The following is a 16,194-nucleotide window of genomic DNA, read 5'->3' on the forward strand; positions in this document are numbered from 1 at the left end:
TATCGAGGAACAACATTCGAATCACTCCGTAGAATTTGCTAGATACTTCGCCCCAAGATCTCGGCCATCATGCCCTTACTATTCTATGATGAACTGTGCAGAAGATCTAAAGCGTATACTTCATACAGAAAGAATATACTGTTATGATATATTAACATGAAGGAACTTCATGCGTTATGCAAACAACAAAACTGACAAATGATGCAGCGAGCCACGAAACCGAGAACAAGAAATACCAGGCGCCATAACCCCACGCTGTGCATATCATCAAAGAGTGGGCAGTCCCCTCCTGCCCAGAAGAGACATTGCATTGCAGTCGTGCCTAGGAGCCGATCTACTCCTCCCAACTCTTCTCCACCGTCTCCCGGACTCGTTTAATGTACTCCTTCCGGTTGTCCCTGTAGAGGTTTGACGCTTCCACGTTGGCAGGAGATGATGTGTTTGGGTCATTGAGTAAACTGAATGAGGAAGAAAGCAGTTAGTATGCAACATATGGATAGCCAAGGTCGTTGAGTAGACACTTACCTCTGGATACTGGTGAGGATCGCTGCGACATCATAAGTGGGACTCCAGCGGTTTTGAAGGATATCGAGGCAGAGCTCTCCTGTGCCGTACACGTTGGGATGGAACATCTGGCTGATGAACTTGACGCCGGGAGGCTTGTTTGGGTATTGTTCCTCGAAATGCATGACCAGCCTGAATGTGCCATCCTCAAACGGGGTATCGGCGGGACCAATAATAACGGCGTTCCTAGCGACCTAGTTAGAAGCCATTTGATACAATCATGATCAGGAGAAGATACCAGGTCATCACATTATCGGCCACCGGGGATGCTGAGACTCCTGCGGGGGGATCGGTTTGCATGCGCTGGCGTTGAAGAAGCCGATTAGCCGAGTGAGTCCAACAGCGCGAAACTTGATAATGACGAGCGTGTAGAATAGGTAGGGAATAGGAAGAGATACAGAGCACAAAATGTGACAATGAAGCGCTAGGAATGATGCGAAAGTACGTACCTTGAAGTCACGCATGAGACGGCGGCGTGCCGATGTCGACATTCTGGCGGGGTGGTAGAGAAGCGAAGAACGCGGGCGATCGAACGTTTGGAACAGAAGACAGAATCAGCAGTTTCAGCAGCTAATAGCCTGTATGACAGGTTGCTGTTCTGATCAAACAAGCTTAAGTGTCCTTCGTGTTATATGTAGCGAGAAAAAAGTGGGATGGGTGTGAGTTCTAGGAGGAATGATGGGTCATGGATGATGATAAGACTACTCCGTATCTAAACAGATTAGAAGCTCAGTGATCTTCGGAACGCGGTTCTTCCGATTCCGTTCAGCTCCTTCCCGCGGACACCATAATCACTTTTGAGCCAATACCCCCTTTTAGTGACTATGAATCTATATTCCTAGAACTTCGAGGCGTCAATGGGTTGGCAACGTCGGTTGAGCTCAAGCATCTGTTGGGCCTTTCTTGGGAAACACACATATTGATGGATGAAGCGTGGGCGGAGCGTGTCACGTGCCTTATTAAGTATGTCCTAACCGAAAACACTGCAATATTGTTGTCAAGTGCCTGCTTTACTCGGTTCTAGTTCTTGACTCGGATATGCAACGTCTGCTATCCAAAGCCAATTGAAAGAGCATGAGATCCGCGCCTACATATTCCTAATATTGAACAATGCTCGATCCCATTGAACTGCAAGTATTCCCGTCCTCTTACGACTGCATCTCGTGGTCAGAGGATGGTGATATCGCAGTCGCTGCAGGCGAATATGTATATATTCTGGTACGCCCATGATCTCAAATACCTTAGAAGCAGATGTTGGAGCTGACTCATAAAGACACCAAAAGTATCTTCTGAAAATGAAGCAAATGGCACGAGTCCATATGCATCAAGTATAGAGTGGCACAGGATTCGTTTCCGTGCCAATGTCTTCACTATCAACGAATGGCCAATTATGTTCCCGCAACCGCGAGATCACTTCTCAGTAGGAGCGGAGCAATCGTTTAGTACAGTTGCAGGCATTGGCTGGTCGCCACCAGGGCTTGCCAAGTACAGGCGTAGCGTACTGGCAGTTTTGACGTCCAACATGATTCTAACGATCTATGCGCCTACTAACAATCCAGGAAAGTGGACGCGAATTGCGATTGTCAACAAATCCTTGGAGATTTTCTTTCATGAGAGCATTGAGAATGGTACTCCGAACTTACGCACCCAGAGTTTCCGTCGGGATATCGAGGACAATACCGCGAGGACACGCAAAACCAACATTCGAGCATTTACATGGCTCCCGCCCCTCAAGGTTCCTGCCAAGAACGAGTTGTATCCTGCACCCGAAAGTCGGTGGGGATTTTTCCTACTTGCTGTCACCAACGAGGACAATGACATGGTCATTTTGCAGGTGCAACCATCCAGCTCTGAACAAGCTTCCCAGTACCCTCTGTGTGTAAATGGGGTATCTACCGTTTCTCTACCTACTTCAGCAGGCTTTGGCCCAGCGCTTCAGTTTAATTCGCTCTTAGCCCAAGCAGTCCGCTCACAGGTGCGGTCATTGTATTTGTCGAGCGGGCCATGGCTCTATCAAACAGAGAAGAGAGACGGGAGTGGAGAATACCCAATAGTTGCAACCACCAATGTGGCTACTATACAGGGTGTGAATCTCCGCGTCGTCAAGTTGAGCGTCAATTTGGAGCTGCGTAACCCAGATTCCCACGATGAGCCGCGGTACAATTTGACTTTCAGCGCGTCAGAGAACGTTGAAATTCCTGTTGGGCGTACGGATTTTGCATTTACTGGCCCTATTCGCTGGGCGCAACACGTGAGGCTTTTCCCCGGGTCTTCGTTAATCTCCTGGCTTCCCTAACTTGCTTTCTAGGCTGGAACTGGCAGAGTGTCCATGGCAGTTGGCGCAAGGGCGAAGTTGGCATGGATAGATTTACCGGAGGGTGTATACGTTGGGCAGGATTCGGAAGATAACAATACGCAAATTTACGGTTTTCCCATGATGGTCGAATCATCAGATGGGATATCTTCGACCAGCAGGGCGCTCCATGAGAGAATCAGCGGTATTTGTTCACTGATCCAACTGAGAACCCTACTGACATGTGGAAGGTATGACTGTCACAACTGGCGCCGATTCCAAAACGCCTACATTACATCTGGTTTCTGTCGGGGGTTATGCAGCGGTCATGCCATTAGCTGCATCGGGTGAATTGTCTATAGCCCCTTGGAACGAAAAGGTAGAGGATGTCAGGGAGCGATTCGACATTGACCGTGACCTTGGTGGCTTGGCGATTGCAAGAATTTGGGGTCTGGTATCTCAGCAAGATCTCATTGCGGCCGCTGTAACACTGCATCCAGGGGATATGGTTGAGTATCGCACCAACGCAGAAGATCGATTAACAATTGTGCTCTCGACTGCAACCGGACAATCAGTGGATCCTGAAAAAGTATCTTTTTTTCGCAGGAGCCCAATCAGCTCACCTGAATTTCTAAGAGAACGCCGTGATTTTGTCCTACAGTACATACTTTGCAACTACACAGGCACCGAGAGTGCACTATCTCCAAAGGTCCTCTATGCAGCAGCTTGCTGTGCAATTGTGCAGTCACAGCGTGCTCAGTTGATTGCGAGCGCTCGCGAGGTCTTAAAGAAACTCTCGGCAAGTACCGGCGTACATCTGTCAGATGAGATTGCGAGGTGCTCGGAACCTGGCAGCGCAATAGAAGCGAAACCACCGGAGGCATTAAATGCTCCTGGCGGGAACATCTTTGAAAAATGTGAGGTCTGTGACGCAGGGATTGCGTGGTACTCAGCGCAGGAAGCACAGTGTGCCACTGGCCATGTTTTTGGTATGTCTCCAACAGTTAGCGAAGCCAGGCCCGCTAATGATCCCACCAGTGCGGTGCAATTTGACGTTTTTGGCAATCCAGGAGCCTGGAATCTCAAAGCTCTGCTCCAGATGTGAGAGTGAGTATCTTGACGAGGACCTTGTTAGCCTCGCAGGACAAGCCGACATTCAAAGGTCCTGCAAGACGTTGTCAGACGCTTTCGACACCTGTGTTTATTGCAACGGAAAGTTCCGTTCTTGATAGTTCGGTCCTGCATACTCTGAGAAGTCTGAAACTCATCAGCTTGTGCTATATGACCACCCTCGGGCCATTAGTCAAGCCAAAGAGCTTCCCAGCCACCAGAGCCCACTCGTCGTCCCAGCGAAAGGCGCTTGCATCCTGCGCACCTGCACGCAGCATGCTCAGCTTTTCAGGATTTCCAAGCAGGTCAACAAGCTGTTCTGCCAGTTCATTTGGGCTCCCAAATCCTCTCCCGTTAACGCCGTCCGTGACCAATTCTGGCCACGCTTTAAACTTACTCCACCCAACCACGGGCAACCCAGATCCGAACATATCGACCACCTTCATGGGCAAATCAACACCGCTGCTGCTCGTGTGCAAACTGACGCCTAGTGAAGCGGATGCCAACAAACGTGCGTAGTCACCGGTACTCAACCAAGCAGTGCGTATGGTGACATTGCTGAGTTTCCCCTCTTTTTGTAATCTAGATATCCGCTCAACATACATATCACGCTGGGGACCTTTCCCAGTTATGATGGCGAGCACTGCGGGTAGATGTGGTTTGGTGGTGGTGGATACTTCTGAATAACGACATAAAGCATCAATGAGGAGTGAGAAGTCTTCGTCAGGCGTCCATGACGTCGAACTGACAATGACTTTTGTGTTTCCTTCTTCAATTGACCTGCGCATGGGTGCTGCCTCGGGTAAAGATAAGAGAAAGTTTTTGCGCTCTTGCTCGTCTAGGATCGGTCGGAAATGACTTGCTGGGCGATCATGCAGCCGTAGAATTGGCGCCTGGAGATCAAATTCCTTCTTCAGCACCGAAGCCATGGCGTTGGTTACGCAGAAATGCGCAACGGCCGACTTGCAAAACACGTTCTCGTACCACTTGGAGATTTTCACCAACGGATGAGTGCCCCCAAGCTTCAACGCTAGAATAGTATAGCCAAAGTTATGCCAGTCGATAACAAGTCTGGTCTGTCGGAAGAAACAAACAAGTGAGGCAATAGCCAGAGTTGGAATAGATGGCGGATTCTACAGCCCAACATATTAGACAACTCCAGCAAATATAGATCGCGGAATAGCAAACCTGGACGAGAAGCCATTTGGCAGGCTTTGTGTGGTATGCTAGGATCCACCACAAAGCGATAACTTGGAAAAGCACTTTCAAGGGTGCGACGAACAGAAACAACAACTTGTTGCTCGTTTGTAGAACGCCCGGATGAGGAGGAATCGGGACAATTGAGATGTTGGGATGGGAGGAAACATCAGGATGAATCTCCGATTCTGCGGTACATTGAGTCAGAATGCACGATTGAAGATTGTGATTATCTTACCGGAGTATCCAATAATATTTACATCGCCGCCGCCGCGAGCGATACTTAATGCGTGATACTGCATGCGGGGGCTGCGGCCAATATCCCCGAGGACGAGAACCTGAGCGGTGGTCTTCGGTTCACTCAAGTCATCGCTACTACCAACCACACTACGCTTTGGTTCATACTGCGAAGGGAGCATGAGTATGAACAATGTCACAATGGTGGATACGAAAAAGGCGACTTCAATGACGGATTCAATCATGGCGAAGCACGACCACAAGTTATCAATGGAAAAGGGCCTTGCGGGATTCAACTCGAGAGTGTGCGTGGGCCGACGGTAAAACTGACGTGTACAGCATTGACAACCCCTTGAAGAGCAGCGGCCTGGAGCTCTGAAGAAGTTCCTTAAAGCTCGAGCGAAAGTATCGCGCGGAGTCAACGTGGTCTCAGATAGGAATTGGTCTAGAGCCTAGTTTTTCAGGCATAAAAGTGCGATAACGCGATAACGAAGCGCGGAGACCACGTGATGAATCCTCATCGCGACACTTGAGACAACTCGCGAAGAGCAGCAGCGGCGTTTCCGTTGTGTCGCCAATTCAGCGCAAATCGGGCTCATTAAGGTCGCTCATCCTTACAATACTGTGGTTTCCATCCGCGCTATGCTGCTCTTGTTTGTACAGTCGCCCGGCAGGTCGTTTTTCTTGACCTCCTAAAGCTCCTTATCCCGTTCTTGGGTTGCTCCGCTCGTCGAAGTACCTGTCCTTCTTCACCTCCTATTCTTCGCCCCCGCGGTCTAGTTCTCTGCGAACTCGTCGTCGCACGTTGCGCCAGGCCGAATAGAATGCTGGCAGGGAAAACCATGTCCTCTGCGGAAGCAATCCCCTCTTTCTCGCAAGGACATGGTCTGGGTCACTCTAGGGGTCGTGGCCACTCCCGCCGCTCGACGCCGATCTCCCAGCCAATTCCGTCCTATGCGCTACCCGCAGCCCAGCAGCAGTCTCAGCAATCAGTTGCAGATGTGAACAACTCGAATGGCTACGCCGAGGACCCTAAAAATGGAGGACACCACCATTCGCACTGCCATACTTCCGACCACCATGATCATTTCAACTCAGCGCCCGTCGCACATTCCCATGCCCACAAGAGTATGGGAATCCAAACAGAAACAGCGCCAAGGCAACTGTAAGTATGGCATTACTTGTGAGGTGTCTCTAATCTAACGATTATCAGCGATGAAGTGGTCGCAGGAATTATGGTTGCACTGCCGTGGATCGCTTTGTCCTGGTTCTACGAACATTATGCGCAATGGACGCAACCCGAACCCGACTCAACAGCGTCCATCGGGAGGATAGATCGGGCTACATCGCGGACGCTTGGATTGACCGCCGCAACCCTGATTTTACATGGAGGGTTGGCTCTAATTCGCCCAAACCGGAGGAGTGGGGTGGATGCCGCTCTGAAAATGCCCAGCCTGGAGTTGAACACCGGGATAACTGCGCTCAGTCAGATATGTTCAGCTGCGTTTCCCATCTATGCGACCCTAAAAGTAGGTGGGTTTCTCGTCGCTTTTTCGTTGGCCCTCGCTGTAGGTTCAGGACTGCCAACAGTTGTTCGCGGTCAAACTTCTGCTAGCAGTGGAAGAGAAAGGCAGAGTTTCAAGAAGTTGAGCGCCGCTTTCATATTTATAGGTCTGGCAATGAGCTTCTTTGGCATGAACGCAGTATGGGACAATGCACCCTTCGTGGGATACATGGCTTTGCTTGCCTCGGTCTTTCTCATCCGTCCTCCGTTCCCAGCAATCTCGGGCTCAAACCATGCATCCGAGAGTGGACTTGGGATCTCCATACCTGACCGTCCCAATGACTCAGTGACTACGCTGGAGCTAGGAAACTCGTCGCAAGACCCATTGATTGCTGCTCTAACAGGCGCTGTCTTAGGACTCTTGACATTTATCATCACAGGAAATCTTTCTTTCGCTGCTTCTGATATTATACACATTCTGGCAGCTGTGGGCTCTTTGGCTACCTGCTTAACGTATCTAGACATCTCCAGTATATACTCACCCCGCAAAATCGGCGTTGCTGTCGCGACGGGCAGTGCTGCGTTATTTTGCTCACCACCAGTTCAAGACAACGTCTACACTGTCTACTTTATTCGAGCTTTGCTAGCCATTGTGTCTTTCTTCGCCGCCAGGCTTGACGATAAACGCTCAGTTTCTGAGGAACATACTCACCATCACCACTACGCACACGCGACTTCCAAGCCCTCGCGAGCAACGAAAATCATTCTACGTTATACCGAGTCTTACCCTTTACTGTACAGCATCCTCAAGGAACGCGACTCGCGCCGCATCTTCTATTTCATGAGGTATACCGCATCCCTGTATACTCGGCCCAACGCACCATGGCTAATGATTTGCAGTCTAAACTTTGGCTTTATGCTTGTTCAACTATCTTACGGCTTCGCCACGGGATCCCTTGGGTTACTCAGTGACAGTATTCACATGTTTTTTGACTGCCTGGCGCTTGTAGTTGGACTGTGCGCTGCTGTTATGAGCAGGTGGCCGCCAAGCACTCGGTTCCCCTACGGCTATGGTAAAGTCGATACGCTATCGGGTTTTGCGAACGGAATTTTTCTCATGTAAGGACAGTCAGACATATTACTCAGTATTCTTAACTGACCATTTACAGGATTATAAGCGTCGAAATCATATACGAGGCGGTGGAGAGACTCTCTTCAGGCAGCCAAATGCACCGCCTTGGAGAACTCCTCGCAGTCAGTGTAGCGGGTCTACTCGTGAACCTCGTCGGAATTATGGCCTTTGATCACGGGCATGCGCATGGACATGACCATGGGCACGGGCACGGGCACGGGCACTCGCACTCGCACTCCCACGGAAACGAGAACATGCACGGAATCTTTCTTCACATTCTAGCGGATACCCTCGGGTCGGTAGCTGTTGTGATCTCAACTATCCTTGTACATTACTCTGGCTGGGCAGGGTACGACCCTATCGCGTCTTGCATGATTGCAATTCTGATTTTTGCTTCGGCCGTTCCACTGGTCAGTAGCACAGCGAAAAGCCTGTTGCTCACTCTACCGGCTGATGTGGAATACAATGTCCGTGAAACCCTCGCCGGCGTTAGTACGCTTCGGGGTGTTGTCGGCTACACCGTTCCCAAGTTTTGGTTGGATGATACGGAGAAGTCCTCGGGACATAGCCATGGTCATGACCATGGCCATAGCCACAGCCACAGCCACAGCCACAACAAATCCATCCACAGCCATGACCATCACGGTCATGGGCATGACCACGGCCACGCACATGAAAACGACACTCCATCAGTCCTAGGCGTAATCCATGTCACAGCCTCCCGCGCCGCGGACTTAGAAGACGTCCGAAAGAGAACCGCCGACTTCCTCAAAGAAAAGGGAATAGATATTCTTGTTCAAGTTGATCGAGAAGGCGAAGGGCGCTGCTGGTGCGGTGGAGGTGGAGGTGGAAGTGGTAGTGGAAGCATTGGTGGCGGGAACAACCTCAAGGCTTCCTAGACACTAAGCCTAACGTCCTTTGCTCGATATCATGTTCCCTGACCTATTATTCAAACTAATGTAGCTTGTTTAGAGGCGATTGGGCTCTGCTTCTTCGCCTCCTGTATGTAAATTTGGACATAATATGTGGCGGATAGAGTTCAACCCGGTTCTGACATTAAGTACATGACAAGCCAATCTATGATTGCACATGTTAGTAAATACTGATATACGTAGTGCGTGGGACCAGAGCAGAAACCAAACAGACGGCATCTACGCAAGAAGCAGACGATATCACTGTACCACCTGTTCAGCAGGGCAACAGTTCGGGTCGTTTCTGGCCGGATAATATTTTAAAACCGTCAAGGTAGGACAGGCTTCGTTTAGTACGTGGGGATTATGGTCCTACCACGTTGATCGCCTTCAGAAACGGGCCTTGATGAAAGGTGGCATTTGGGTTGATTTGCTTATATATGTCGCGAGCGCTGAGCTTCGATTTGATATATTGGTATTATGTTAGATATTGCATAAAATCATCTTCTAAGAATCGTCGTTTCTATATCTAGATTCATGAAACGAACGGCCGTTATTAGTATATAAGTATATTGTACCGGCTGTAGTGGGCCGCGGGATGATGTGGTAATATAGGTCTGCCTGGTTCTTAATTGGATATATTCCCGAGACATGGCTGGAATCAGCGGGGCTTTGCCATTCTGGTTTGAGAATTGAGGTTGAAGAGCACTCTTAGGCTAGGTACCAGTAGTAGGGTGGTATGCTGGGCCAGGGGCGAATCGTGACAAACCTTAACGTCTTTGCAAGGAGGGAAAGGAGACGCTTATTGCCGGTATATAGGATTACAGTAGGACCTGGAAAACAGTGCAAGCCAATGGGGTCGCGTAACCTAGGTTAACTCCATCTAGGTCACTAGGTAGATATTGCCTGAGCATGGTTCAGAAGATCGCCCTTTATTACGGGGTATATGAGAGTGTTGTACAAAGCAGCTGGACCTCGGCGGCACATGGGCAGCATAGACGGTGTATATACAGTGACCTTGTCGTTGCAGGTTTAGGATTGGCGTCAGTTTCTCAGACATATCACTTCAAACACAGCTCCGTACAGAGGTTGCAGTCGTGCTCGAGACCACGTTCCAATGGCGCTGCAGATGGTTTCTCCACAGCTGCAGGAGGTCATGAAGAAGGGATATGCAGCGGCATTCGAAGCTCACACTGTGTTCCTCACGGGAAGTACGGGGTCTCTCGGGGGATGCCTACTGTACAAACTGGCGCTGCAGCTCCCGACGAAAAAGATATTTGTTCTGGTGCGGGAATCTTCTGAGACGGCAGTGAGAAAGTGGAGGAGGAGCATGCCTGGTCAGACGCAGGCGCTGCTGGGGTCGAAGAAGATTCATTTTATTATTGGAGACATCAGGCAGCCAGATTTAGGAATCGATTCCGCAAGTTTGACGAGCTTGAGAGCGGAAGTCACTCTTGTTATCCATACGGCGGCCAAGATTTCTCTCAACTCGAGTATTACGGAGGCACTCGAAAACAATTGTTTCCCGTCCCTGGAATTGGCGCGGCTGGCTTCATCGTTTAGGAAGCTGAAACTGTTTATTCAGCTATCCACGGCGTACGCAAATAGTTTTCTGCCTGACGGGTATATCGGTGAACGTTTGTACGATCTCTCGGATGCAGACTGCGAGGAGGAGATAGCGTCTATAAAGCAGTCCGGCGAGTCCCCTCATACGTCCCGGTTCTCGTCCTCGTATACTCACTCTAAGCATCTCATGGAACGCCTGATGTTGAAGCGTTATCCAACCCTGCCTTTGTTGTTCGTCCGTCCGACTATCTTCGCACGCGCCCTCCGACATCCATATCCACTATACGGACTGGACGGCTCGCACCCAATGGACAAATTCGCCGAGCTCTTTATTTCAGACCGTGGAGGCAAGCAGACGTGGCATGCAACCGAAGGGTATGAGAGCGGTGCAAACGTTCTGGACGAGATTCCTGTCGACTTTGTTGCGAATGCATGTCTCTTGCATGCTGCAGCAAAGACGCGGGGCATTGTGCAAATTGGGTCCGAGCTATATGTACAGCGAACATATGACGACTTTTTAAAACTTCTACGAGATCATACACCAACAAAAATCCGGGAACAATTACCGGAGATCATCTTTGTGCAAGACAGGAATATCCCGCAGCACTGGCTGGCCGAGCTCGTGAAGGTAGCAAGCCGCAACTGGGTATTTGACTGTGGGAGATCGTACTGGTTGAAGCAGATGGGCGGGCCTCTGAGTTTGGCGGCGTGTGAACATGACGCAGATCGTTTGCTCATTGCAAGGATCGAGGATGTCTACAAGAAACATATGAGACTGATGGCGAAGCTTTAGCAAGCGGCGATGTTCAAGTACATAGATGTTGGCCTCTTGCCGCTCAATGTTCGCTTCGGTTATTCTAATATCATCAGCAAGTAATCAGCGCTTTCGCTGTTAATGTGACTTACATATACACCTATGTGGATAGATAGACGCAGTTGTGAGCGCACGGGAGTGTTGAGTATCATTTGCTTCTATCTGATCCCACAAAACATCCCTGGGCTGGTGAGCACCCTAGTAGCTGGATTGGCTTAATGCGGCGTGCCCATATGGGTACTTCGGGAATGGACCAGATGCCTCTGTAAGCCGATTTTCTGCTTTGGCCACAATAATATGTTTTTCCACCGTGGTTGGTAGGACTGCAGTTCGACAAGCAGCTCTAGCACGAGTGCTGAGCCTGAATTCTGGGCCCACCATAGCCGGCCATCAAGCTCGTGGATGAGGACGCCCCAATGCATAAGGATTAGCAGAGCGAGAGGATGCCGACACCTCAGTGCATAAACAAACCCCTTATCTGCCGCAGCTAGCCAGGCCAAGATTGAGGCGATATCTCTTGAGTTGGCGTACCTGACAAAGCATTGACGAAGCAATTTCACTGCCTCTTGGAACATGTTGCGCTGCTCCGAGTTCGACACCTCGTCGGTCAGCATAGAGAGGTTGTTTAGTGCTATTTCAGTATCTTGGTCTAGGGCCGTGGTCGAACCGCCCCAAAAATTGCGTTCGTATGTGAAAGGCTTTAGCGTAACCCACCCACGATACAGGTTGAGGATCTTGCTCACTCCTTGAAGGAGCTCAGTCGCAAGAACTATTTTTTCGTAGGCGCCAATGTTCTCATCTTTCTCCGCAGTGTGCCGAGGAAGAGCTATGCATATAATTGTAGTGACGACGGAGTGCGCGAAGACCGCATCACAAGTTTGAGGACTTATGTCGTCTATTGCATGCCGGAATGGGGTGAGCGTCTGGTTATGGTATTCGAGGGCCGTGTTGATATATGTAAAAGCTGCTGATGGGTCCAATGAAGACGCTATATGCAATGAAGCAGCTGCGAGAATGCCTTTTAACAGGAAATCATGGTGGAGAGCTTTCTGTGGAACAACGACTTGCCAAGTGTGGAAATCAGAGGGAGAGTTAGAGAAACTCTGATATGTTTCAGTAGAAAACTTGTGCATTAGTTCTAGCCTGCGTAATTCTGCCGCACGTAGATCATCCCCTGGCGATGCACTTGTGACTTGTTGGTAGGGCTGGGCCACATACGGAGTCGCACTATAACTGTATCCAGGGGTTGTTGGGCTGGCGGATGTACTGGATAGGCTACGAGACACCGGTGTTCGCGAGTAGAAGCACTCTAGTTCTCTTGATTTGCAATTGGAGCACGGTGGCCCTTGCTCATCACACTACAAGCGTCAGGTGGCAACACATGGTATACGGCAACTCTTCAGACTTACCTTGACACGTCGTTTCTTGCACTGGTCGCAACCATTGCGTGACTTTGTATGAGATCTCCGGGGCGGCATCACTGGTGATGTATGAGCCGCACGAAAATCACATCCCCGGTGTTACCCAAAGTGCTGATTTGCCGAGCAACGGCCAATGACCAGTGGCCAGTAAACTAGAATTTGGAGCACAGTTTGTCGGCTAAGGGACGCAAGATCACGATTAACATATGACGGCTGGAAAGACACGCTTGACGCTAATGAGCTGACGGTGACCGGGTAAACCCACGTGGGTCCATGTGTCAAATCGTTCGCTTACTAAGCGCCACGTGATCGCACTCGGATCCCCAACCGCATCTTCACCTCGATCCCATATTCCGACCGGCAACTTGCCGTGAACTCGGCGCGGTTTGTCTATGGATATATAAACCTCACCAACTCGATTTGCATAGGAAGCCGAGATCGCCGCAATGTTAGCTAGCCTGGAGCAAATCAGGAGGCAACCCGAAAGATGACCTCGAACCGGATAAACAAGATGAGCGCTGCTAAGCGAAGTTGGGGACAAGACTCTGATACTGGGCCGGTGGGGCGGTGCGAGAACGAAAACGAAAACGAGAGCGAATGCGACAATTCTGGCCAATCATGAAGATATATTGCAAGATTCTGACTGGAGTATACCAGCCCAAGATCCACCAGGATGACAGCGCCTCAATCGCGAATTTCCCGATCAACCGGGGCTAGAGGCGGTTGCAGGGATTGCCTTAGGTCTCCCTATCATAAATGCCAGCCCAGCTTTACTGGTTCTTGGGAGCGCAGGTTTTCGGAAATTTCTGGCCCCGAGCATCATAGCTCTATCATCTTTATATGCCGGCGTCAGCATTCTAGTCTGTCTCTCGTTCTTCTCGTCTTCGCCCGGTCCTGCGACCTTGATTCCAAGCAGCCCAGCTCCCGCTACTGCGCTTTTCAATTATCATTTCAAATGGCAAGCTACGAAACCTGTCACGAAGTCTCCCCGTTGTGCCCTGTCGAGGCAACAACATACGGCTACTATCCCAACTTCGGCGGCAATGTCTTCTTCGCCGTGTGGTTTGGTCTTCTTGGCATCATTCAACTGGGGATTGGTACCTACTATCGGTCATGGACGATAATGATCGCGCTGGCTGTCGGGCCGCTCATGGAACTAGCAGGGTACATAGGACGGATATTGATGAACGATAACCCGTGGAATGGTGACGCGTTTAAGCTGCAGATTGTCTGCCTCGTGCTCGCCCCGACTTTCATCGCCGCCGGCATCTACCTTACTTTAAAGCACATCATCCTCGCGCTCGGCCCCGAACACTCGCGTCTCAAACCGAAACTCTTCACCTGGATCTTCATCTGCTGCGATATCGGATCGCTCATCTTACAGGCAGCAGGTGGCGGTGTTGCAGCCGCTGCAGGAAACGATATGGAAGTTCTCAAGATTGGAGATGATATTATTATCGCTGGTATTGCATTCCAGGTCGCTACGATGTCAGTCTGCGGACTTCTTGCAGCCGAGTTCTTCTGGCGCGTTAGGAAAAATGGCCCCGGATCTTTTAGCGAGAAGTCTCTCGGCCGCAGAAGCATACACCTTATCCTTTTTGGAGAGATCTTCGCATACTTCACCGTGCTGATTCGGTGTATTTACCGGTACGCCTTCTTTCTTATAACCCTTCTCTCCATATCGTCATTCGATTATGTATTAACAGCGATCGTTGCAGTATCCCCGAAATGGCCGGCGGCTGGGGCAATCCGCTTATGCAGAAAGAAAAAGAATTCCTAGTACTCGACGGAATGTAAGTTCTGATACTGAAATCATTTGGCCCTTGCCCAAGCGCTAATTTCATACAGGATGATCGGTCTCGCTGTTCTATCGCTGACCGTCTTCCACCCTAGCTTCTTCCTTCCGTCGTTGAGGAAGGGAGTTAAGGCTCAGCCTTGACGCCGTGCGTTGATATTCCAGTTAGAGATATATACCCATTTTAAGTTAGACCATTGTACATAAACAAATATTCATGCACAAACATTCTTTACCGGAATTTATCTACATCGTTTATACTGATAGCAGGACATGGTTTTTACTGTGAATGTCATTCCAATGCCTGCACGATATGTCTTCTTCAAACTAAATGGAGTATTTACCAGGAACTTGAAACTTCTAAGATTGGATTTGAGCTGGTCGATAGAAGGTAGTCGAGTCGCCCCGAACCAGGAAATCATGCTAAAATCCAGGCGCAGTTGTGCTAAGACGAGATATAAGAAGTAAATGATGGATATATCTGTTCCACCACAATGCCCAACCAACCAAGGATATATAACTCCAAAACTGGCAAGCCAAACTTTGCGACGGACTCAATGTGACCAGGTTGGATGTCTATAGGGACTAGGTGACTGCAGCCAAGCAACCGAAGACAAAAAGACGGCAAAGAGGGTCACAGCTCGAAAACGCCCAACACCAGTGCGTTATTTGACCCAAAGCTGAAGAGAGTAGGAGCGAGACGAATGGGCGAGCGAAAAAAATGTCAAACGTGAAATGAGTATGTGGTGTATAACTGATTATTCCTCTCCAAGGCTCTCGCGGACACACTTGCGGACGCGCCTCTTGAATTCCTTGGGATCGTCTCGCCACAGACGAGCGGCCTCAACGTTCGCTGCACTCTCGTCATTCGGGCTGGAGAGCATGGAAATCACGGAAAGGAGGATGGTTTCAGGTGTTTGAACGGGAGACCAGCGCTCGGCGGCAGACTCATAGCCATATTTATCTTCTTCTGGTGGGTGCAGGATGGAGATGCAGACTTCGCCGTTAGGGTAGACTGACGAGACTGGTGAGTACGGAACTGTGAAATCTGGGCTTGTGTTCACAGAGAGGAAATCAAGACGTACTGTTGGGGTGAAAAAGAGGAGGCTCGAACTTCATCTTCGGCGGCATATGAGGGTACTCTTGGGGGAAGGAAAGTCGAGCACGGAAGAAACCACCTGATACGGCGTTCAAAGTCAATAAATGGTCGTATTGTTGGAACGGGGGACGCTCAATGCTGCCGGTTCGGAAATATGGAAGACTTTGAACTTACCGCCATATAGTTTGACATCGTCGGAGATCATGAGCATGACCTCCCATTCGAACACATTGTTGTCTACAAGACCACAGCTGATCCCGGGGAGGTCTTTGTCTGACTGCATATGTTGTAACTGACGAGCCAGCATGCGGCCTGCCGGTGTTGTGGCCATGGCGAAAAGCGGGGGCGGGGTGCTGTGGAAGGATAGAAGAGACGGGCAGGAGAGAGGCGGAAGAGGAGGAAAGAGCTAGAGGATAGAGAAGTTGACAAGACAAGAAGAGAATAAGGGGGACAAATGGCGCGAGAGTGAAGAGCTATTCCGAGATTGCCTTCAGCAGACAGGACAGTCACGAAGAGGCTGTCAGTTGATCGTGAAATAACCCCAGAGCCAG

At 50.0% G+C, this 16,194-nt stretch overlaps 8 protein-coding genes across 8 annotated transcripts; 4 read left to right on the plus strand and 4 right to left on the minus strand.

Moving 5' to 3' along the window:
- Positions 1-45: 45 nt before the first annotated feature.
- On the minus strand, positions 46-1,343 carry ubc2 (E2 ubiquitin-conjugating protein RAD6). The gene is made up of 4 exons (XM_073737982.1): positions 1,014-1,343; positions 803-867; positions 526-750; positions 46-458 (listed from the first exon to the last, which is right to left on the minus strand). Exons 1-4 carry the CDS (start codon positions 1,053-1,055, stop codon positions 335-337), a joined length of 456 nt encoding a protein of 151 aa, XP_073592652.1. The 5' UTR covers positions 1,056-1,343; the 3' UTR covers positions 46-334.
- Positions 1,344-1,578: 235 nt separating this feature from the next.
- Positions 1,579-4,048, plus strand: BDW70DRAFT_105381 (uncharacterized protein). Its single transcript, XM_073734386.1, has 4 exons — positions 1,579-1,782; positions 1,838-2,815; positions 2,873-3,062; positions 3,109-4,048. The coding sequence occupies exons 1-4, from the start codon at positions 1,675-1,677 to the stop codon at positions 3,960-3,962; spliced, it is 2,130 nt and encodes a 709-aa protein (XP_073592653.1). The 5' UTR covers positions 1,579-1,674; the 3' UTR covers positions 3,963-4,048.
- Positions 4,049-5,813, minus strand: BDW70DRAFT_105385 (chitobiosyldiphosphodolichol beta-1,4 mannosyltransferase). The gene is made up of 3 exons (XM_073734387.1): positions 5,403-5,813; positions 5,156-5,352; positions 4,049-5,100 (listed from the first exon to the last, which is right to left on the minus strand). The coding sequence occupies exons 1-3, from the start codon at positions 5,644-5,646 to the stop codon at positions 4,135-4,137; spliced, it is 1,407 nt and encodes a 468-aa protein (XP_073592654.1). The 5' UTR covers positions 5,647-5,813; the 3' UTR covers positions 4,049-4,134.
- A 430-nt stretch (positions 5,814-6,243) lies between these two features.
- On the plus strand, positions 6,244-8,936 carry BDW70DRAFT_152987 (metal cation transporter MSC2; the record flags this gene model as incomplete). Its single annotated transcript, XM_073739546.1, has 5 exons — positions 6,244-6,566; positions 6,632-6,930; positions 6,992-7,751; positions 7,806-8,024; positions 8,075-8,936. 5 exons carry the CDS (start codon positions 6,244-6,246, stop codon positions 8,934-8,936), a joined length of 2,463 nt encoding a protein of 820 aa, XP_073592655.1.
- An 897-nt stretch (positions 8,937-9,833) lies between these two features.
- On the plus strand, positions 9,834-11,403 carry BDW70DRAFT_105402 (fatty acyl-CoA reductase). The gene has a single exon (XM_073734389.1). The coding sequence runs from the start codon at positions 10,066-10,068 to the stop codon at positions 11,305-11,307; it is 1,242 nt and encodes a 413-aa protein (XP_073592656.1). The 5' UTR covers positions 9,834-10,065; the 3' UTR covers positions 11,308-11,403.
- Positions 11,404-11,449: 46 nt separating this feature from the next.
- Positions 11,450-12,959, minus strand: BDW70DRAFT_105397 (Zn(II)2Cys6 transcription factor). The gene is made up of 2 exons (XM_073734388.1): positions 12,738-12,959; positions 11,450-12,686 (listed from the first exon to the last, which is right to left on the minus strand). The coding sequence occupies exons 1-2, from the start codon at positions 12,804-12,806 to the stop codon at positions 11,544-11,546; spliced, it is 1,212 nt and encodes a 403-aa protein (XP_073592657.1). The 5' UTR covers positions 12,807-12,959; the 3' UTR covers positions 11,450-11,543.
- Positions 12,960-13,049: 90 nt separating this feature from the next.
- On the plus strand, positions 13,050-14,730 carry BDW70DRAFT_142735 (RTA1 domain-containing protein). The gene is made up of 3 exons (XM_073737983.1): positions 13,050-14,396; positions 14,468-14,542; positions 14,598-14,730. The coding sequence occupies exons 1-3, from the start codon at positions 13,423-13,425 to the stop codon at positions 14,686-14,688; spliced, it is 1,140 nt and encodes a 379-aa protein (XP_073592658.1). The 5' UTR covers positions 13,050-13,422; the 3' UTR covers positions 14,689-14,730.
- An 88-nt stretch (positions 14,731-14,818) lies between these two features.
- On the minus strand, positions 14,819-16,124 carry BDW70DRAFT_142737 (putative ubiquitin conjugating enzyme). Its single transcript, XM_073737984.1, has 3 exons — positions 15,818-16,124; positions 15,630-15,722; positions 14,819-15,559 (listed from the first exon to the last, which is right to left on the minus strand). Exons 1-3 carry the CDS (start codon positions 15,972-15,974, stop codon positions 15,303-15,305), a joined length of 507 nt encoding a protein of 168 aa, XP_073592659.1. The 5' UTR covers positions 15,975-16,124; the 3' UTR covers positions 14,819-15,302.
- Between the last annotated feature and the right edge of the window lie 70 nt (positions 16,125-16,194).

This window comes from Aspergillus foveolatus (assembly GCF_047715535.1).
Source record: "Aspergillus foveolatus strain CBS 279.81 unplaced genomic scaffold BDW70scaffold_63, whole genome shotgun sequence".
NCBI classification, from domain to species: domain Eukaryota; kingdom Fungi; phylum Ascomycota; class Eurotiomycetes; order Eurotiales; family Aspergillaceae; genus Aspergillus; species Aspergillus foveolatus.